The sequence below is a fragment of the Amaranthus tricolor genome, chromosome 2 (genome assembly GCF_026212465.1).
Source record: "Amaranthus tricolor cultivar Red isolate AtriRed21 chromosome 2, ASM2621246v1, whole genome shotgun sequence".
Classification (NCBI taxonomy): domain Eukaryota; kingdom Viridiplantae; phylum Streptophyta; class Magnoliopsida; order Caryophyllales; family Amaranthaceae; genus Amaranthus; species Amaranthus tricolor.
Genome location: NC_080048.1, coordinates 10201536 through 10225466, shown reverse-complemented (window position 1 = coordinate 10225466; position 23931 = coordinate 10201536). Strand labels below are relative to the sequence as shown.

Here is a 23931-nt window from a genome sequence, read left to right as displayed (position 1 = left end):
TTTAAGTAATTTCCTTTTGATAGTTTTATTATTAATATAACTAATCAATATATATTATATATATATATATATATATATATATATATATATATATATATATATATATATATATATATATATATATATATACATATATATATATATATATATACATATATATATATATATATATATACATATATATATATATATATATATATATATATATATATATATATATATATATATATATATATATATATATATGTATATATATATATATATATATATATATATATATATATATGTATATATATATATATATATGTATATATATATATATATATATATATATATATATATATATATATATATATATATATATATATATATATATATATATATATATATATATTGCAGGGTGTTTCATACAATATAGTTACAAGGTGATCTATATTGAAGTTATGAAGCCATTTTTATGGTAAAAATTTTGATTTAGTTGTAATTATTTAATTATTGTAACGAACTTAAGTTATTAATGATAAATTTTGTATTACCATTTATTATTTTCCTAATTTTATTGAACAAAAAATTAAATATTCAATAATATATATATATATATATATATATATATATATATATATATATATATATATATATATATATATATATATATATATATATATAATATTTAAAATACTAACTAATAACCTTTAAAAAAATTATAATACAAGTATAAAATTAACTCAAATTTTTTTAATCTCCGTGCATGGCACGGGTATCTATCTAGTGTTATACTAAAAATATTGTTAGTATGTTGTTTAATAAATTTTCAACATGTTACAAAGTTGGGTGGATTATTATGCTAGAACTAAAATTAAGTTTTACTTATGTATAAATTTGTGTTAGTATGTTTATGGGTTATGTGCTATATTAGGATTGTTATTATAATTAAGTATGTTTATACTAGAATTTATTTTTAATATGTTTATGTTAGTTTTAAATAATTTTAATAAGTTGTGAGTAGTTTTTTATGAACATGTTATATTAACTAGGATTATATTAAAAAAGTTGTTATTAGAATTTTATTTGATATTTATGATATCCTTAATGTTATATCAAATTTTCAAGTTATTGTGTAAAAGTTTTAATTTTTTTTAATGATTATGTTAATTATTTAAATTTAGGATATACTACAATAAAATAAATTAAGTTGTTTATAAGTGGAAAATTAATACTCCAAAAGTAACCTAAGCCATTCGACCAAATTAGTTTATATATAATAGAAAAAAAGCGTTTTAATTAAATACTATAAGTTACTAAGTATCCATAATAAGTTTAAAATATATTTGTGTATAACTTTTTATAAGCATTTAAAGTGTTTCTTTGAATATATGAGAAATTATAATAAACATAACTTTTATGATATTAAATAAATTAGTCGTACAAAATAATTTTTTTTAGTTTACTATTTGAGCGAAAATTTAGGTACAAAATGTGAAAGTATTATAAGAAATTTGTCTCTTAAATTATGAGTGAAATATTGATTTTTATGAAAATGTCAAAAAAATAAAGTTTTTATCCGCTTTATATCTAAAACATTGATTTTCTTGAAAATTATAAAGTTTAATTAAAATAATGATTTTTGTGAAGTAATAAAGTTTTACTTGCTTTACAACTAAAAATATTGAATTTTCATAAAAATTACAAAGTTCACGTGAAATATGGATTTTTGTGAAAAATTTGTAAGTGTCACTCTGTTTTTATAACTAGAGATATTAATTATTGAGAAGTTCCAAGTTTTATGATTATTTGCTAAAATATTAATCTTTTTTGTAAACTTAATAAAGTTACTTGTTTGTCTAAAACTTGAAACGTTGACTTTTGTGAAATTGTTGGATTTGGAAAACTTATCCTAAGATTACCATTTAACTTGGAGTTATAAATAAAATAATTAATTATCCGAAAAGAATAAGTTGTATTGATTCTAAGTTAGGTAATATCGATTTTAGGAGTTTATTTCAAGAAAAATAAATTTTATAAGCTACTAATGGAAAATATTAAAGAGAAGACTATTAACAAAATAATAAGTAAAATTTTTGGTAATAAATGAGGAAACTATTAAATATAAAGTGATAAATAAAATATAATGAGTAAAGATTAATATATGAATCACAAGGGCCTAGAGGTAAAATTTAAGTCTATGGTAGTAACTATATTAAATAAAAGAAATTCTCACCTAAGTTGAATAAAGTTAAAGTTAGCATGTAATAACGAAAATGTGATGAACTTATGTGAAATTATCTGATTATTGGTTGAATGACCATGATAGTAAGGTAATGTCGAATCATGGACCGACATGTAAAATCCCGGCGCCCATGTTAGCCGGCACGTATAAATGCGGTGTTAGACAGGGAGTTAGCTACAGCTCGAGCATAAACATTGGCGGGGTGACGACTCCCACCACAATTTTATGGATGATAGGATTTTGCAGGAATTAGTTTCAGGTTCCGATCCAGGCCGTAGCTACCAATTATTTGTGCTATCGAGGACTTAGCTGCATTTTGTTATTCACTTGATGTTTGATGATCTTGACGTATTTGTTTTTGGCACTTTCGCGCATAAAGAAGCTCAAACTTGGTTTGTTTTGTATGAAACAGGGCACACAACACCATTTGGTATATATTATTGTGTTGAAATGGTTAGAATTGAAAATCCTAGTCATATGCTTGAAATTACGTGCTAAGTTGCGATTTTAAGGGTTTTTAAGCGTTTTTGGCACTTTTGCGCATAAAGTAGCTCAAACTTGATTTGTTTTGCACGAAACTTGACACACAACGCTATTTGGTATATATTATTGTGTTGACATGGTTAGAATTCAAAATCATAGTCATATGCTTGAAATTACGTACTAAGTTGCAATTTTAAGGGGTTTTAAGCGTTTTTGGAACTTTCGAGCATTAAGTAGCTCCAACTTGAGAAAATGCTTGAAATCGTAGGGATGAAAGTTTGGATTACGGTTTGGTTTCTATCAAAACCAAGTCAAACCAAAAAACATTCAGTTTTCTTTTCATTAGTCCAAAGTCATACCCTTTTTGACATAAATTTTTGGAAAAATTATCTATAATAATCCAATCTATTCATGATTTTCCTACAATAATCTCACCTATTGATTAACCATGAATAATCTCAACTTTAAAGGGTATTTTCGTAAAGTAAATCCGGTAACCAAATGACTTGCAATAACAAGTTTTGTTTTTATAAAAAAATATAAATTAAAATAAAATAACAACTTTAAAGGGTATTTATATTTTTTTTCTATCTTTCAAATGATATATGTAAGAGGGTAAGAGAACAAAATCAACAACACAAGTCCTCAATTCTCACATAATAATAGCGACAGTAAGTCACTAAATCAAAAAGTATGATAGGCAAATAAAAACCTAATATTTTCAACAAGAATATCCTTTGCCATATGAGATAAGATAAGCAATGAACAACCATAAATACTGATTAAGTTCCAAAATACATTGAAGTATAGTACCCTAATATTTGTATTAGTCTTTTAAGAGGAAAAAAATTGAAGATGAAAGGCAAATAAAAACCTAATAGAAGTATTTTCAACTAGAATATCCTTTGCTAGATGAAAAGAAATGAGCAACAACCTCCATGTTTTTAATTTTTTAAATAATACCGATAAACTTCCGCAATGCATAGTTGCTTATATTCTTGAACAATCCAAAATGGTAAATGAGGTTTTGAAGAGGGAGTACCATTTTACAAAATCAATAATCCTGTTTTCCCAAATTACTTTTTGATTTGTTTTTAAAAAAATTAGAGCGTACATAATTTCAAATCTGAATTAATTTCTCTTACTATTCTGAAGAATAAAACAAAGAGTTTTGTTGATAATACTACATAATATAGCATCAAACTCGATGATGGTAACATGTCCTTATCTGAATTGATGACAAGGTATACTTGATGTAATAAGTACTTTATATATTAACCACAATAATGCATGAGCAATTTGACACGAAACATTCCATGGTATTAATTTAATAAATGAATGTTCATGTGACTGATTTCATTTCTTCAATATATCCTATTCAATCCTAATGTCAGGAAATACTTCACTGAAAACTCATGTATACGTTTCTACACTATGTTACTCGGACTCCGATACTGGTATGTTTCGAAGTATCGAACATGTCTATAATATTCAATTTCACACCTAAAAATGAAGTGTCCTAAGTGTCTACCAATGTCCGATCATCAACAATACGACTGGGTACATGAGTCAGAATGAAGAATCAGAGCAACATTGTAACTACATAAAGAGACTTACCGGAATCATGTGTTTCCAACGAACATAACTCTTTGACTTGAAAGTCACTAGGTTGAGGCTCCTTAAAATCTTCCTCGAAGCACATCTCCTTGACATCATGATAATTAGGATACGGACCATCTTGAAGTTTAGCAAAGAAATAAAACAGCTTGGAATCATCTTCAGAACGAGCGATGAAATTCATGCACACCACTGTTACAGGTTGGTGCTGCCTATCTGCAACAAGTACCTCCTTCAGCAACAAATTTGTGCACTGCAACAAACATCTCAAATATTATGATAAAGTTGCACAACTGTGTTTGGAGTAGAATTAGTAGTTCAAATTGGTACAATCTTTAAGATTTTAAAGAGATAATGTTTTTTAGGGTGGGTTTCATGGGAGGAAGGGGAAGAAATGCATGAGGTAAGGATCCTTACACCTCAAATGTCCATGCAGAATTTCAATCAATTCAAATAGCCCATGATCCTTACATCTCACTCTCCTAGGGTATCAATAAGTCCATTGGAAATATTTCACAAAAGTACAACATATCAAATCAAACACTTAAGACTCGTAATAGCTCACACGTCCTATTCAGAATTATCAGTACTTCTTTCACAACTCCCACAAGATTGGTCGTAGCAAAATTTGTAAAGACTCGTCATTGTAATTGATCACATCTATGGTATTAATATTTGAGTTAATATGAAGTACATAAAATAGTTCAACAATGAGATATAAAATAAAATGCCTACTGAGTCAAATTTTGTTTCTATTCAAAGCAAAACAAAGAAAAATACCCACTGAAGGGGTAACGAAATAAATAAAATCGGGTTCAAAAAACAAAACAAAACAACACAAATTTACTCATTCATTCAATTACTTACGTATCAGACTTCTCCTCCTCATCAACACTATTAAACAGATAAACAAAATCAAAAAATCAAAATTCAAGTCAAAATTACTAGTAATAAAATTCCAAGTAAATAAATTAATTAAGCAAATACAGTATTAAACACATAAACTGTTGAACAGGTAAACAAAATGAAATCAAATATTAAAATTAAGCAAAGATTACACACATACAATTGATCACGATCAAGGTAATGATCTCCAGGATAATCCAAGCTGGAGAAAAAACAAACAAAAAACCAAGTGAATTATATTACTATGATTAAAAATTCAAGTCAATAAAATTAAGGAAATATTAAACACATAGAAGTACATACATATAACGATCAAGGTTTGGGGCCTTTATGCGGCACAGATGGTAAACGAATTATGGATCGGAATTAGCAATAACATAACTAACAATTAACTTTAAAAAATTAATTAAAAACATAACAAATGAACAATCAGTGACGTACCAAGGAATTGATTTCAATTTTTTTTGAGGCCTTGATGCATGAACTACATCACCGCCATCGGGGTCCATCGTCGCCATTAAAAGAGCTTTTTTTTCTGAAAAAAACTTACAAATACAGGAAAACAAAACTACTATTTAGGGTTATAACATATATTTAGGGTTATAAAAAACAGAGATTAAAAAAAACAAAAACAAAAACAAAACAAAAAAAACTAACACAAACATAATAGAAATTAAAAATAACAAAAATCAATAACCCTAACTAGAATGAGATCAGTTAACCAAACATAAAAAACAGAAAAAAAAAGCAAAAAAAAAAAAAGATAATCAAAACAAATCGAAAAACTTAATAGAGATTAAACGAAAATTAACAAACTAACCTTGAAGATGAAGAGATTTGAAGAAGAAAGGGTTAAGGTTATAGAGAGAATCAGAGAAGGACGCGGCGAAGAGGGTTTTCGTGAAATGGTAACTGCCCTAACTGGAAAATGAAATGGGTCATAGATTGGCATGCAAACGGGGCGGGGCGGGTATTGGAATTAATTACCATCTCCATCTCCATCCCCACTCATCAGGTTTATAAAACGTCTTTTTCCATCCCTCAATAATTGTAATATACCCCTAGATTCCGAAGCTTGTTTACTAGCAAAAAGTCATAAACAAACCTCTCTTCCTAGTTTGACTCATAGTACTAAACCATTTGTTTTGATACATTCTGATATTTAGGGCTCTGCTTCTGAGTTTAATACGCACGGTTTTTCTTACTATGTTTTTTTTGTGGATGATTGTAATTGTATGAGTTGGGTTTACTTCTTAAAACACAAATCTAAGGTTTTTGATGTCTTTGTTAAGTTCTATAATATGCTCATCACTCAATTTCAAACACAACCATAAATGCTTCGATTAGACAGGGGGGGAACACATCAACTCCGACATACAAAATTTCTTTTCATCTCAAGTCTCATTCATCAAACCACTTGTTTAAATACTCCACAACAAAATGGGGTAACTGAACGAAAGAACCGTACTCTCCTTGAGATAACCCAAGCTCTTATGTTTAAAGCTCATATTCCCACCCATTTTCGGCCCGAAGCAATTGTCACTCCCACTTACTAAACTGTCTTCCCACAAAATCCATCAATTTCAAGACTCCCTTAGCCACCCTCCAAACGCATCATACTATCCCCTCTTCTCATTCCTTACCTCCACGTGTGTTTGGTTATGTTGTGAATGTTCATCTTCCTAAACAAGCCCGTAACAAACTTGAACCTCGTGCTCTAAAATGTGTCTTTCTTGGGTATAGGGTAACTCAGAAAGGGTATCGGTGCTATGATCCAGTCCATAAAAAACTCTATACCACTATGGACTGTGACTTCTTTAAGGACTCATATTATTATTCCCAGCTTAGTCCTCAGGGGGAGACTACTATTAATGACTTAGCTGTCTTACGCATCCCATAGTAATTGATCCTTATCCTAAAGAGCAAGTAGGTGAACCACAGCTGCTGTCATTGAAGACATAGTACTTCCTCTTCCTCAAACTATCCCTGTTCTATTTGAAGCATCAAGTAAAATACTAAACAAGAGGTACACTCTGAACTTTTAATTGATGTTGCTAATGATATACCAGATGTTGAGGAACAGTGCAGATATAAGTTTCCACCAAGGAGTACAAGGGGTGCTTCTCCAAGGAGATATGATCCAGAGTTTGAGGCAATGAGGTCTCGGTAGCCTATTGATCAGGGTAATAGTGGATCCTTACCTGAAGCAGCTGTAGCTTTCAATACCTCACTGTATTCTCATGCTATACCCCGAAATGTTGAGGAAGTACTCCAAAACCCTAGATGGTGGAAGGCGATGGAAGAAGAGATTTTAGCACTTTAAAGGAACAAAACCTGGGAAAATTGTATGTTACCCAAAGGGAAGAAGACAATTGTATGTTACCTAAAGGGAAAATTGTAAGTTACCCAAATGGGTGTTTTCAATTTAATTTCATGCAGATGGAACCATCAAAAGATACAAAACAAGACTCGTAGTCAAAGGGTATACATAGACATATGGGGTAGACTCATGGAAACTTTCTCCCCTGTGGCCAAGATCGACACGGTTAGAATCTTATTTTCAGTTGTAGCTAACAAAGATTGGCCATTGTACCAGTTTGATGTAAAAAAATTCCTTCCTTCATGGTGAAATAGAAGAAGAATTCTACATGAAAGCACCTTTGGGGTTCTCTGATGACTATATTCAAGGGGAAGGATGTAGGCTTAAGAAAGCACTATATGGGTTGAAGCAATCTCCACGAGCATGGTTTGGTGGATTCACAACAGCAATGAGAAAGTTTGGTTGTGTGCAAAGTAACACTGTTCTTAAAGAAGGAAAAGGATCAAATTACTTGCTTAATAATCTATGTTGACAATATGGTTATCACTGGAAATAATGAAGAGGATATTAATGAGCTCAAAAGAAGGTTGTTCCTGGAGTTCGAGATGAAGGATCTAGGAAACCTTAAGTACTTTTTTGGTACTGAGGTTCTTAGATCAAAGAAAGAGATATTAGATCAAGCCCTAAAAATTGACTGATGAATATACTGCTCTTATTAATAATGATACGTGGGAGTTAGTTCCTTGTCCTTCTAATGTGAATGTTATTCGATGTATGTGGATATTTTGTCATAAAACTAATGTTGACGGTTCTTTTGAGCGCTATAAGGCTCGGTTAGTTGTTGATGGTAGTTCTCAACAGGTTGGGATTGACTGTATTGACACTTTTAGCCCTGTGGTTAAACCTGCAGCCATTCCGGTGGTTCTGAGTTTGGCTCTTGCTAGTTCTTGGTCTATTCATCAACTTGATGTCAAGAATGCGTTCTTACATGGTCATTTGAATGAAACTGTTTATATGTATCAGCCGATGGGGTTTCGTGATCAGTTGCATCCTGATTATGTATGTCGACTTAAGAAATATCTACATGGACTGAAAACAGGCTCCGAGAGCGTGGTACCAGCGTTTTGCTGATTATGTTCGGACGATTGGTTTTGTGAACAGTGTGTCTGACACTTCCTTGTTTATCTATCGTCCGGGTTCAAATATTTCTTTCTTACGCAGACATATTATTTCCTTACTTGCTATTGAGTTTGCTATGAAGGATTTAGGTCTGCTAATTACTTCTTGAGGCCTGATGATTTCGCCTAGTCTCGTGAAGGAGAATTTTAGAGCACGCTTGATGGAACGAGGGCAAGAGTTCTTGTTGTTCAAGCACAGTATCAATTTCACTATAAGAAAGAGTTAAGCCCTTGATTAGTTAAAGAACCAATCGTTGAATCGTAATCGAAGTCCCAACATTATCAAGTTGATCCGCAAGGTTCTTTAAATGAAGACAATATGCATTCATATCCACAAAATTTGCAAGATCAATGTGTGTGAATTGTTCTTCAAGATAGAGAGCAGGGGTAGTCTGGTTGTCTTGAAATATATCACGTAGGTTGTCCCATGCTTTTTGCGCGGTGTCGGCCTTGGAGATGATGCTAAGGAGGAGGTCACGAGAGATGGATCCATAAATCCACATTAGGACGTGAGCGTCCACATATTCCCACTCGTCTTATCTGGCACTGGTGTAGATGACGAATCAGAGGCAGCCATATTAGAAATAATATGATCAAGAACACGGTAGGCTTTGTAGTGGGTTTGAAATAGTTGAGACCATGTTGAGTATAACCCACTTTCCAATTCTAACTGTATAGGAATATGGTTCTTGATATTAGTTATAGAGAGAGAAGGGTGCAATGAGTTTCTCTCACCAGCCATGGTAATGAAGAAGAAAGGAAGAAGATGATTGATAGACAGAATGTGAAAGAGGATCGAAGGGAGGGCTGATACCATATAGGAAATGATCCTTAATGCCTTACATTTATTACAAAAGAGTATATATATAAAAGCATAGATCAATGCAATGTACCAAAGTACCCTTCATCACAATCCTATCGACTTTTCTCATCCATCCTAATATAGATTACATGTAGTCCTTGCTCTCACTAATTGGCAATAAAATTTATCATGATGAATCAAGAATAATTACCCTACGCTCTTACTGACCTTTTATTGCTTTGTCAACATTAAAAGCAGTTGGTTGCCTCTTCCACACTTTAGTAGAAATGTTTGTGACATCATGCTCCTTTTTCAAACCTTTACCCTTCAAATTCTGGAACTTAATATGCAGATTCTGAGCACCCAATAGAACTCTCGCATTTGACATCGTTTATAACACATTCAAACTTAATGATGCAAACTTTGAGTCTAAGTTACTTAACATAGAATTATTTGACTCGCTCCTAAATGAAAGACAAGTGCAAATTCCTCTAAATTTTATTCATTCTCATTGCAGTTTATCTCAACTAAAACTATCTTATATTATTCTACTAGAATACTTTTCATTACATTAACGCAAGTAGTAAACTGTTAAGCTATAAATACGAAGATGAGATATATTTTGCACACGAAAATTGAGCTAAAGTACAAACGATAGAATAGAAGTAACATCCAATGCGAACCAACTTTAATCACCTATTTCCTGACATCTCTATAGTTTGTGACAAGAAAAACAATAAATCACAATTTTAAGGTTATACATGGATAAAACACTAACATTATGTTTAGATAGAAGAAAAGTGGCACGCGGTCCCCCAAGTTACACTATTAAATGCAATAATGTAGTTTTATACATTTTTATTAAAAATAATGCAATGAAAATATTAAAATGTAAAAGCGTGTAAAGGGTAAATGATGCAAGGGCCGGAGGTGTATAGTTAATAATAGGTAGCATAATTAAATTGAGACATGGAAAAATATTAAAGTCATTATATGTATGAGACACTTGTCTTGTTATGGATGATTATCGTTTGCTTTAGATCTATATTGCAGAATTGTGTTATTTTGCGTTGCTGGTCAATCTAAGATATTTGTAATCTTTCAACACAAACTTTCCATTACAAGACACATGTAGTCATCATGTAATTATGTAAACATCAGTTTGTCCAAGGTCCTAACATCTGTTGATTTAAGTAATTAAATATTAGATTAAAGAGAAGAAATTTAAAGAAAGAAAAAAAATAAATTATTTAATTATTAGACTTAAGCTTTATTAGCTAAAACCCTAAATCCCTAAAATGACATTGTATTAATGTAGCAAAACTCACAAACAAATTGAAAGTCAACCCCAAACAAACATAGAGGTGAAACAAAACTCACAAAATGCAACATTTTATCATGAACTCTAACTCTAATCGCGTGAAATTGGTATGAAATTTTGCCCTCAAATCAAATTAATTTTATAAAGTAAGACAATCAAATTAAATATAATTATTTGCATCTTTCAACAATTGGTCTCAATATAATTATGATAACCTAGTAGACAATAAAACATGGCAAAAGTTGGGTCGGACTTAAATGAAACGGGTCGGGTCGGGCCGAGTCATGCAAAATGAAATGCGAATTATTACAAGATGAACACTATTCATCCTTAGTTGATGGATAGTTCTTTTGCTACTGAACTACCACGTCGTATGCCACTTCATCAACTACTTTGATTTTCTTTATTATTTTCCCATTTCTTCACGTTCTCTCTTAGTTTCTTCCTTTCTCATTTTCTTTCTCATTTTTCCCATTTCTTCATTTTCTCTTTCAGTTTCTTCCTTCACATCTCAAGTTCTGCCATTTAATCCAACAAATTCAGTAATTGTGGTTGGTTGTTTGTTTTATTATTTGATTTGATTTTGATATGGGTTTATAATTCTTCTAATTTCTTGTAATTTGTCCTCGTCTCGCCATTTTTCCTATTTTTTATTTCTATCTATTACTTATACAATGCGCAAAACATAACACATTAGAATACAAGAATTTCATCTATTAATATTAGAAAAATCTACCCAGAATAATCCAACCTATTCACGATTTTCCTACAATAATCTCAACAATCGATTAGCCATGAATAATCTCATGTATTGTATCAATTTACCCGGAGTGCTGTTGAATCCATTTTTACCAATTGTTCCGGTTAAGTTGCTGTAGCTTATGTTTAACCCAACTTCTTCATCATTTTACCATGAATTCCTTCCTCCATTAAAACCCATACCCCAAATCCTCCATTAAAACCGAAAAATTCATCAAGAATCTCTGTTTTTCTTTTCTTTTTTTCATCTGTCTCATGCTATGAAGAGCATTACCACATCTCATTCTTCCGGACAATTTCGTTTATTATGTGCAGTGAATTTACAAATGGTACAACTCATCTGCATGCCATGTCTTGTGAGTTTCCCTGGTTTTTTTGGGTCCTCAGGAGCACTTTTGATTCGTGACTTTCTTGATCTTCCTGGACCAATTTTGATTGGGGGTGGATCGATGGACATATCAATTTTAGGCCATTGATGTTCTCCAATGCAAGGAGCTATGCAACCTGTATAAGTCTTGTGTATGCAGCTTTGGTGTAACATTCTTCCACAAATGACTCGACGTCTTTATGTAGGTAACTAATTGAGACAACAGCATGACAACAAGGAATCCCTTTAAGATCTAATTTCCTGTACGTACATGTTCTTCTTTCTATGTCCACCTCTAATACGTCAATGTGATGAGCAACTTGGAATACTGTAGCAGTAGACGGTAGAACAGTGCAATTAGATGCCTCTTCTTTCTCTTTATCCAATATAACTTGTACTTTTGGACATAATAATCCACTCCACTTGCTTGCACACTCCTCCCTCTTTGTAGTTAGCCTGTTCATTATCATTGTTCAAATATCATCAAGCATATCAATCAAGTGTTTTGATCTAGCATGCATGATGTAATAGTTAAAAGTTTCGGCCATGTTACTCAATATCACATCGCACTTTGTATCAACCTTCACAAAAGCTCGACAAAATAAACGAGGATTAGCCAAGTTAAATGCTTTAGCAATTACATGGTTTACTTTCTTCATTTCTGTGATTCCGTCATTAAAATCAGCTTCATTATAAGCTTTTGCACACCTCCAAAATAAAAGCTTCATCTCTTCACCCTTGAAGCTTTTGTTCCAATTAGCATATATATGTCTCGCACAAGATTACAAGCCCCGGTCGGGTCCAGCTCAAACCCGGCCGGGTTGTCTAAAATCACTTGCTAATATGTTTAACCCAAGGACCCGGTCGGGTCTTGCTTAAACCCGTTCGGGTCCTGCAACTTCTACTCTCTGGAAAACTCTTAACACACAGACCCGGTCCGGTCTTCTGGAAATCCGGTCGGGTCTTCAGAAACCAGGTCCGGTCTTCCAGAAACCCGGTCCGGTCTTGCTGAAACCCGGTCCGGTCCTGCTTTAATAACCGTTTTTTCCGCACGGTTTTTTATTAAATGATGGGGAATGTAACCAAACAAGGGGAGTTAACATTTTCTATGTTTTTTTTAGATACTTTTAATTCTTCACTTTGGGAAAGAAACTTTGTAACTTCATTTACTTTCGTTCATCATTTGGTATTCGAATTCAAGTACTATTTCTTTATCCCTTTTCTTGTTATTATTTTTAATCATGTTTCCTTTAATGAATTCTTGTTTTGTTGCATTTAATATGTGTGAGTAGTTTCTTAATCTAAGGTTAGATGGAACCCTAGCCATGATTTTGATGATGAATTATTGAGTTCCAATCCCTTTTTGTTATGCACAATCCTTGTTCATGCTTGATCTCTTATGCTAGTTAACTTACGTTTTTCAATAGAAACTTTGGAAATTGTAGTTAACAATTTATTCATCGTTAACGAAAGTTAGAGTTGAATGAATGGCCTTTTAGATCAAGGGCTTGATAATCTTCATGAAAATAGATAGATTTGATTGTTGGATCTTATAGAATATTGTGCTCAATGTCATTACTATACTTGATTCCATGAAAATAGGTTTGATAGTATGGTAGTGAAGCTAATAGTCTTCGAAAGGAGTTATTAGTATTCTTAATGGTGTATTCGTCCTATTGAACTTGGTTATGATTGTTGTAAGGGTAGTAGGATCTCATTGTCATCATATCATGCTAGTGGGGAAGTTTATCCCTGGATGTTTTAGTATCATCGATTTACTTTTCTAATTTAATTGTTTGCGCTCTAGTTGTTTAGTTAGTTTAGACATATATCCTCCAAATTTGTGTGTTACCTAGGATCAATTGGTAGCCGGAAAATAATCACTTACTACATTGTTCCCTGTGGATTCGACCCTAACTGCTGCTATACTAGTTGCATACCAGGAATTGTTTGGTAGTACATAAACGACCTATCAATATTCCCATCAGTGACAATTGTAAAATGGCTTTTTTGGGCTACTTTATTTCAATGCTTCCATGTAACTCATTAGCTTGGAATAGTGTTGCTTCATTGAACCATGTAACTTTCTGTGAGTAGCATATTTAATCTTATATGCAAAACCCTAGTAATAATTATCCTGTAATTCTTCCTCACAATGTCTATAATTTCAGATGACGCTATGTGTGGTCTACTTTTGAACAGATCAAGTAACTCTTCCGCACACCAAGAAGCCTTGAATTGCCTATTTGAATCCATATTCCTTTGACAAGTATGTTGACCATCCACTGTTTTCACAACACATGAAGCCGTCTTCCTATCCCAACTAGCAAAAATCCTAAATGGACACCCTTCAACACATCTTACTCCAATTCTTTGCAATCTTTTTTTGTCACTTGCACAAATTTTAACATTTCTCCCTTGAGCAATAGCATATCTAGTAACAGCTTGTCTAAATTCAAGAGAATTACCAAAAACAATTCCAACACACCATTTAAACCTCCTAAAATCTGTTTTATCATTTACTATAGTAGGTGTGACAATTTCATCATCACTATTTTCATATTAAGACACAATATCATTGAAAGAGCACTCACCAATCTTCAAATTTGATTGAACAACACCTTCATCCTCCTCCACTGACAAGTCCTCACTCAAAACAAGCTCAATTGACCCATCTCCTTCAGTTTCATCCTCATCTGATATGATATAGTCTAAATCTGTGCTATCATCTTCATCTTCAAAAGCTTCTTCATAACCCTCATTTATCTCACCAGATGCAATTTTACCAGGCCAAGTCTCATACCAATCACAAGTAAAATCTAGCTCATCTTCAGATAAACCTTGTTCGATGGGGATTAGCTTATAATTCTTTTCATGTTGTGAGTTTATGGGGCTGTTTGGGATGAAGAAAGCAACTTTGATTTTCAGATTCATTACAAATATCTGAAATATTAGGTGGGTTGGGATATGAAGAAAGCAACTTGCCTCACATGTATCTTTATGTGCTTTCCTAGGTGTTAATTTCTTCCTTTCACCTACAAAGCCATATGCTTTACCTACATTACTAAATTCTTTTTTCATTTTCACAGACAATTTGTCATCATCTTTAACATCAACAACATATACATCTACAGCCCTAAAGTCAGTACCAACATTACCCATTTCACTTACAGAAACATCATTGATTAGTTTCTTCAACCCTTCCTCAAAAGTCATTGCCTTAGGATCTAAGTAGTATAAGCTAAATGGAGACTTGAAACCAATATCTTCCTCAACTATTCCCTTAAGTTCAAACCAAGATAACTTGTCAGGTTCTATGCTCATGGATTTACACATACCACCCACATACTCTAATTCAAACCTTGTCTTTTTAAACACCCCACCAAACCACCATTTTATTGTAAAGGAATCACACTGACTAGCCTAGCATAGATCAAATCAAGAACAAAATTTAGAATGCATAATTGGAGATGAAAATTCGAAACCCATCAATTTAATTTTACAAAATTTGAAAACTTACCATTGATGGCTATAGTCACTGAAAATGACGGAGCTGCGATTATAGTCACTAGAATGGGAGCTCAAAAGAGATGGGCTTCTTCACTCACTGCTTAGAATGAATAATAAATTGGAGATGAAAATTCGAAACCCATCAATTTAATTTTACAAAATTCGAAAACTTACCATTGATGGCTATAGTCACTGGAAATGGCGAAGCTGCACTTATAGTCACTAGAAATGGGAGCTCAAAAGAGATGGGCTTCTTCACTCACTGTTGTGTCGTCAATGGAATGTGAAGTAGAAACAAACATGGATAGGGATGCAAACGGGGCGGGGCGGGTATTGGCTTTACCATCCCCATCCTCATCTGGAAAATCAATCCCCATCCCCATCCCCATCCCCGCGGCGGGTATAATTTTTTTCCCCGTCCCCGCCCCGATGGGTTTGTACCTAATACCATCCCCGCCCCGCCACCCATCTAGGTATCCATCCCCGTCTAATACTCATTTTACCCGCCCCACCACCCATCAAATCCTCGCTTAATACCCATCTGTATCACATATTTATATTCAATTATTTGGGCCTTAAAACCCATTTTACTTGCACAATATAATAACATATTGAAATTCCAGAAACAATGTAAAAATTAATCATGTAAAAATTGATCATTATATTAAGGGTGTTTGAAGAACTAAAAATTAATCAGTGTTTACTTGCACAATATAATAACATATTGAAATTCAATACCTACATATGAATTACAATAAGTGCCACTTAGTGAGCAGAACGTGGAAGAACAACTGTGCTTAAAAACATCCATGAGAAGAACTAAACTATCACAATATCAACTTACCATAGTGGAATAAAAAAGGCAGGAAAAAGAGATCGGAAAAAACAACTGTGCAGTGATCGATGGATGTTAATCTTGGTAAAAATTACTGAATTTTTTTTTTAAAAATAAAAAAAATAAAAACTGGGGTTTTTAAAAAAATTTTCAAAAATTTGAAAATAAATTCAAGGTTTCCAGAAATTTTAAATTTTTTTTTTAAAAATAAATTTAGGGAGGCGGGGCGGGGCGGGGCAGGGATGGGGCGGGTATCACCTAAAACCCATCCCCATCCCCGCGGTGGGTATCAATTTTATACCCGTACCCGCCCCATGACCCATCAAACCGGGACCCATCGGGGCGGGGATGGGGCGGGTCTCCTATTAGACCCGTCCCGCCTGCATCCCTAAACATGGAGGAGATGGGGTAGATTGACACAATACATGAGATTATTCATGATTAATCGATAAGTTGGGATTATTATAGTAAGATCGTGAATAAATTGAATTATTTTGGGTAAATTTTCCTTAATATTAACAATATTAATTTAAATTAATATTAATAATATTAACATTAATTATTAATATTAATTAATATTACCAATATTAATAATAGATAATAGATAATATATAATAGATAATAGATAATTGATTTGCTCAACCAATAGGCTAAAAGTCAATCAAAAAGCTAGCCAAAAAGCCATAAACCGAACACGCCCAAAGTACATTTTGTTCAAATAAATAGTGTCAAATCCTTAGCCACATTTTGTTCAAATTAATATTAATTATTAATATTAATTAATATCTAGTATGTTTAGTTTTAATTTAATTACATCTTATAACATTCTACTTTCATAGTTTATCTATTTATTTTATTTTAATCGGCTAAGAAAAGAGAAGAATTACATGATAATGAAATTCAAACCTTATTTTGAAAAGCAATACTTTCTCTAAATGAATTACTCCTTCATTTGCATGTATGTGTACTTTCTCCATTCTGAAATACTCGCTACATTACGATTGTTGATACTATTTATTGTTTAAATTTATTTTATTTATTACAGCTAATATGTAAGAAAATATAGTCGGGTGAGATCTTATTTGAATCATCTAATCGCATAGTTTTAGATATTAACTTTTACAATTTTTAGATGTCTATACTTCATTATATAAATGATCAAAATAACACATTCGATTGCGTAAAAAGTCAAATGTAATAAATATAGTGAAACAAAGGAAATGCTTTTTCTGTTTCTTTATGTTTGCATTATGAGACTTGAATATTTAAGAGATTTTTGAGTTCCATAATACAAACTCCAACAGCAGAATAAATTTTTATTTGTTCTATTGTTATAATATTATGTAAATCTACATAAAATATTTTAAGATGAAAGATTATAATGTTCGTGATAAAAAGGGAGTAAATTAATAGTACGTACAATTGTTACGGCCCAAGAGAACAACTAAGAAGTATGCAAGGCAATAAAATGAGAAGAAATAAGGGAAATAGAAATTGAAAATCTAAAAAGAATAAGCAAATTAATGTAAAAATTCAAAGTATAAGCAACTTTTAAATTTAATATTCAAAATAAGCAACTTTTCCAAATTGTTAGGAAATAGATTAGAAAAGTTAATTTTAGTTTTTTAATTAAAATAGCATTCTTTTGGAGAGAATTAAAATTAACATTAAGTCACTTTATATGATTAAATAAAATCACCTCTAATCCCATAATTATCAACTTTCCCAAATTTTTAGAAAATAAAATAGGAAATCTAATAATTAAAATTCTAAAAATAAGCCTTGTGAAATTGACATGGCCCAAGAAAATAACAATTATAATTGAAACAAGAAAGTGCACATAATTAGCCTTGTAATTGTTCGTTGTTAATAACAGCGAACAAAAATGCTTGATAAAAATCTTTGTTCGTTGTTACTAAAAGTGAACAAAGACCTTGACTTATTTTACCAAGCTTCTAACCCCAAACCTGTGCTCCAGAAAAAAAGTACTTATTTTGAAAAGTAAGTTTAAAAGTTGATTATTTTTTGAATTTTTTATATTTATATTAATTTTCTTATTCTTTTCAAATTTTTATAGCAATTAAGGTATTTAGTACTCCTACAAGCTTTAATTACATCGTGGCCTCGCACAGTTGCACAGCAACGTAACCTACTTGTAAAGGGATTCATAAATCTAATTAATCTATGTCTGCAACAAACAATATTCATTCATATAATTATTACAAAATTGACTACTAATTAAATATTGATTTAAATTGATACCACCATTATTTTTCACATTAAATTTGTAGAAGACCATCTCACTATAGTTATAATTAATTATTTTAAGGTTACAAGTAATCGTATTAATACTATAAGTGTACATTTGGTAACCTAATAAAAAATTGTTTCATGAGACGTAGGGATGAAAGTTTGCATTACGGTTTAGTTTCTATCAAAATTCAAAACCAAGTCAAACCAAAAAACATTTAGTTTTCTTTTCATTAGTCCAAAGTCATACCCTTTTTGACATAAATTTTTGGAAAAAATCCAATCTATTCATGATTTTCCTACAATAATCTACCTATTGATTAACCATGAATAATGTCAACTTTAAAAAGTATATTCGTAAAGTAAACCCGATAACCAAATGACTTGCAATAACAAGTTTGGTTTTTATAAAAAAATATAAATTAAAATAAAATATCAAAAAAATGTTAAAAAAATATTTTAAAAATTTTATGATTTTTTTATTATTCAGAAAATTTTGTATGTAAATTTTTAAAAATTTTCTAATATTAAATTAATTTTTAGTTTACTATTTTTGTGAATTGCATACTATAGCAGGTCTTCGGGTTACTTAAGACAAAAACCCCTAAAATTGGGATTGTTCATAGTTAATCAATAGGTTGGATAATTACAAGAAAATCATAAAAAAGTTGAATTATTATAGATAATTTTTTCCTTAATTTTTTTTAAAGAATTCCCAAAATAAGTTTAGGAAAATTTTAATTTCTAAAAAAGTGTATGGGTCCGAACCAAAGTTAAAGTTTTCATTTTAATTTTTAAAAGAATTAAATTTATTTTATGCATTGTTGGCTACTCAAAAAAACCCGGTTCCTAGTTCCTGCATATTTGGTCAACAAACTACTCCTATGTCCCAGAATGATTGCCACAATTGAAATTAAAATCTCTCACAAAAATATCGATGATGACAATCAACATGGGACGAGTAACAAGTTCCCTTGATTCACAACAGCCTTAATGAAAAAGCTTAAGCAAAGACCGTCTACAGAAAGAGCTTAACAAGTTCTTGCACATTTGATGAGCCTATTTTGGCTAGATAATTGATTAAAAACATAACAAATGAACAAACAGTGACGTACCAAGGAATTGATTCCAATTTTTCTTGAGGCCTTGGCCAAGTGATAGATGGAAGGACTGCAGCTCTTACCAAAGGTGAGACTGGCACCTTCTGACAGAGAATGGCGAGAATGACTAAGCACACCATTTCATCTTTACCTGAGTTAAAGAATGTCAAGAATGGCGAGAATGGGACCCGCTTATACAAAATGGCAAGTATGGCGACTGGCGAGAAATGGTCAAGAAGAAATGGAAAGATGAGAATGCGAGAAGAAGATAAAGGAAAGGCACTTGCTGACATGTACAAAGTATTGTTCATCATGAACAATATTCCTTGCTTACAAATGTTCTATATTTAGAGGATGTAATCCCTTCAAAGGCAGAAAGATCCGGAGGAAAAACACTCATCTCCATCCATTTCTCTTCCATTCCCTCCGAAATAACTTTCCTTCCATTTCTCTTCCTCCTAAATAAACCACCAAGAACAAACTCCCTACAGATTTCAATTAGAAAGAGCAAGTTTCACGCTTCCACGTAAAATATAGAGGATAATTTTGTACAATTATAGCTCAATAACTCAAAACTAAATAAAATTAGATAATATGAAACTAAAAATCAACGATGATAAAAAAACTAGATGAGAAAATCAAAAGGTAATCTACAACTCAAACAACCTAGAAAAACGGTAAAATTAAGAGAATACAAACTACATTCAGTTCCCTACATAGTGAAATGCAAGAACATGTCTCATAAGCAGTTAAAAAAGTAGTAGAATGAAGAATCAGAGCAACATTGTAACTACATAAAGAGACTTACCGGAATCATGTGTTTCCAACGAACATAACTCTTTGACTTGAAAGTCACTAGGTTGAGGCTTCTTAAAATCTTCCTCGAAGCACATCTCCTTGACATCATGATAATTAGGATACGGACCATCTTGAAGTTTAGCAAAGAAATAAAACAGCTTGGAATCATCTTCAGAACGAGCGATGAAATTCATGCACACCACTGTTTCAGGTTGGTGCTGCCTATCTACAACAAGTACCTCCTTCAGCAACAAATTTGTGCACTGCAACAAACATCTCAAATATTATGATAAAGTTGCACAACTGTGTTTGGAGTAGAATTAGTAGTTCAAATTGGTACAATCTTTAAGATTTTAAAGAGATAATGTTTTTTTAGGGTGGGTTTCATGGGAGGAAGGGGAAGAAATGCATGAGGTAAGGATCCTTACACCTCAAATGTCCATGCAGAATTTCAATCAGTTCAAATAGCCCATGATCCTTACATCTCACTCTCCTAGGGTATCAATAAGTCCATTGGAAATATTTCACAAAAGTACAACATATCAAATCAAACACTTAAGACTCGTAATAGCTCACACGCCCTATTCAGAATTATCAGTACTTCTTTCATAACTCCCACAAGATTGGTCATAGCAAAATTTGTAAAGACTCGTCATTGTAATTGACTCACATCTATGGTATTAATATTTGAGTTAATATGAAGTACATAAAATAGTTCAACAATGAGATATAAAATAAAATGCCTACTGAATCAAATTTTGTTTCTATTCAAATAAAATTTTACACAAGCCTAAAACAAGCATTGATGTGCTTCTCCAACACTAAAGCAAAAATAAATCTTATGCTTGTAGAATTATAAAATTAACTTGAGAATGCATGTATAAATAATAAGAATGAAATTCAAGAAAAGGGTGGTCATGTTATGCAAGGTAAAATAAAAATAGATGCTATAGCATATCTTCAGAACACACACATATGCCTAATCAATCAGTTTGTTACTCCGACTCTTCATTTTGGTTCACGTACCCATATCCAATCCTTGATACTAGGACATTGGACACTTCATTTTAGGTATAAAAATTGCATATTGAGACGGGTCCGATGCTAGTAAAAGCACAGTTTTCCGAGTATGTCGATACCGATACCTAAGTCAACCCCCCCAAACTAATTCAACTTCTAATGGGGAGCAGTGGGAACATCAAAAGAAGAGACACAAGCAAAGAGGTAAAGATTGTAAGCAATGCAAAAAAAAAAAAAAATTTAAAACAACTGCATATAAAGAACTTTATAAGTGAATCTACAAAAGGATTACAAAACAATCAAATAAAAAACGATGAAGTGGACTTTAGTATTCAAACCTGACCTCTTTAGAATTGTAGTAGGTTAGCGCCTTTTCGGCAAGAGGCTTATAGAAATTCAAATTAGCAAGAGTAGCCACCTTCCTGGGAGGGCCTTCGAGATATCCAGGGCTAAACAAAGCAAAACAAAGCACAGATAGTAAACGAATTATGGATCGGAATTAGTAATAACATAACTAACAACTAACTTTAAAAAATTAATTAAAAACATAACAAATGAACAATCAGTGACGTATCAAGGAATTGATTTCAATTTTTTTTGAGGCCTTGATGCATGAACTACATCACCGCCATCGGGGTCCATCATCGCCATTAAAAGAGCTGTTTTTTCTGAAAAAAACTTACAAAAACGGGAAAAAAAAAACAAAAATAAAACTTGATAGATTAAACTAACACAAACATAATAGAGATTAAAACTAACAAAAATCAATAACCCTAACTAGAATGAGATCAGTTAACCAAACATAAAAAACAGAAAAAAAAAAAAAAAAAGATAATCAAAACAAATCGAAAAACTTAATAGAGATTAAACGAAAATTAACAAACTAACCTTGAAGATGAAGAGATTTGAAGAAGAAAGGGTTAAGGTTAGAGAGAGAATCATAGAAGGAGGCAGCGAAGAGGGTTTTCGTGAAATGGTAACTGCCCTAACTGGAAAATGAAATGGGTTATAGAACAACACAAATTCTAATGAAAGACGGTATAGACATGCTAGCCCATTTAATATTTTTATTAAATAAAAATAGAAGTTGAGTTTCATCAAAAACCGAACACAAATTCTTATTTGAAATTGTCTTTTGTAAAGATGGCTCTTAAATGTCCAATCTAAATCTAATTTATGTTAATTTTTTTTAAAAAAACTACTATTGAAATCAAAAGCGCGCGTGTTAAGTGAAATCTAAAAAGTCACATAATATATTTGGGGTTATAACAACATTTATTTGGGGTTATAACATAATACATCTGGTATTATACCAACATATATTTTAGGGTTATAACTTCAAATATATTATGTTATAACTTCAAATAAATTATGTTATAACCCCAAATATATTCTTGTATAACACCAAATGTAATATGTTATAACCTCAAGTAAATGTTATTATAACCCTAGATATATTATGTGACTTTTCACATTCCACTCGACACGTGCATTTTAATTTCAGCAGTAATTTTTTTACAATTAATATAAATTAGATTTTGGCTGGGCTTTTGAGAGCCGTCTTTATAAAAGACGGACTCTTAAGAGAGCTCGAAATTGTGAATTTCAAAAAGTTCATCTCATTATTTGTGCATTATTTATGTTAGTTTTAATTTTTCCTTGTCAATCTATTCACCTTTCTTCAACCTATACTATCCAATATCCATCCTCAAGTTTTTTCTTATCATATTTTCTAAAAATTCAGACCATTACTTGTTGAATTAACAAGTTTGATTAAACTTTTCATCTTTTCATCTTCTCTATTCTTCTTTGTTCACAAGTAAACAAGTTTGATTCATTTATTTGTTGATTTATTTTTTTTTTTTTTGGTATTATTTGTTTAATAATAGGTGATTTTTTGTAGGATTTATGATTGTTCTTGTAATTATTTGTTTCATAATATTTATGATTGTTTTTGTAATATTCTATACTATATATTAATGAAGAAACAATTAGGACACATGTCGACTTCACAATAAAAGTTTTCCCGCTCTTTTCATGTTCTTATTATCTATACATCTATCTATACAGTATACTAATGAAGAAACAATTAGGACGCATGTTGACTTCACAATAAAAAATTTTCCGCTCTTTTTATGTTCTTATTAGGCAAATATATTTTAGCATATCATGTATTATCTTTCTGATTAGATTTTTTAATATATTAGTTACAAAAGATTTTAAAATCATATCTTATTTACTAATTTTTACCATATACAATCAATTAAGATATATAGTATCTTTTAATTACAATGGATAATTATCGGATAACATATTAATTAATTATGTAAAAATTTTATTTTCATTAAAATATTTTGTAATAAATTAAGAAAAGAAAATAATTTTGAAATAGCTTTTTTATAGATAATCATATACACTACGTAGTGTAATAAAACCGC

General features: G+C 31.4%; 1 protein-coding gene across 15 annotated transcripts; it reads right to left on the bottom strand.

The window, feature by feature from the left end:
• Nucleotides 1-3960: 3960 nt before the first annotated feature.
• On the bottom strand, nucleotides 3961-22526 carry LOC130805318 (uncharacterized). Of its 15 annotated transcripts, XM_057670055.1 has the most exons (8): nucleotides 22382-22526; nucleotides 21837-21942; nucleotides 15665-20736; nucleotides 15501-15587; nucleotides 9762-12436; nucleotides 5675-5768; nucleotides 5390-5435; nucleotides 3961-4580 (listed from the first exon to the last, which is right to left on the bottom strand). In XM_057670055.1, the coding sequence occupies exons 5-8, from the start codon at nucleotides 9919-9921 to the stop codon at nucleotides 4293-4295; spliced, it is 588 nt and encodes a 195-aa protein (XP_057526038.1). In that variant the 5' UTR covers nucleotides 9922-12436; nucleotides 15501-15587; nucleotides 15665-20736; nucleotides 21837-21942; nucleotides 22382-22526; the 3' UTR covers nucleotides 3961-4292. The 15 variants fall into 15 exon arrangements, 14 of the variants coding, with proteins under 14 accessions (XP_057526038.1, XP_057526037.1, XP_057526035.1 ...); XM_057670054.1 differs by having other exon boundaries at nucleotides 15501-20736; XM_057670058.1 differs by lacking the exons at nucleotides 9762-12436; nucleotides 15501-15587 and adding an exon at nucleotides 5195-5221 and having other exon boundaries at nucleotides 4430-4580; nucleotides 5394-5435; nucleotides 20484-20736.
• Between the last annotated feature and the right edge of the window lie 1405 nt (nucleotides 22527-23931).

What these genes read in the sequence shown, in the direction of transcription:
- LOC130805318 (XM_057670045.1), bottom strand. Translation starts at nt 15,316, where the DNA reads ATGTGTAAATCCATGAGCATAGAACCTGACAAGTTATCTTGGTTTGAA.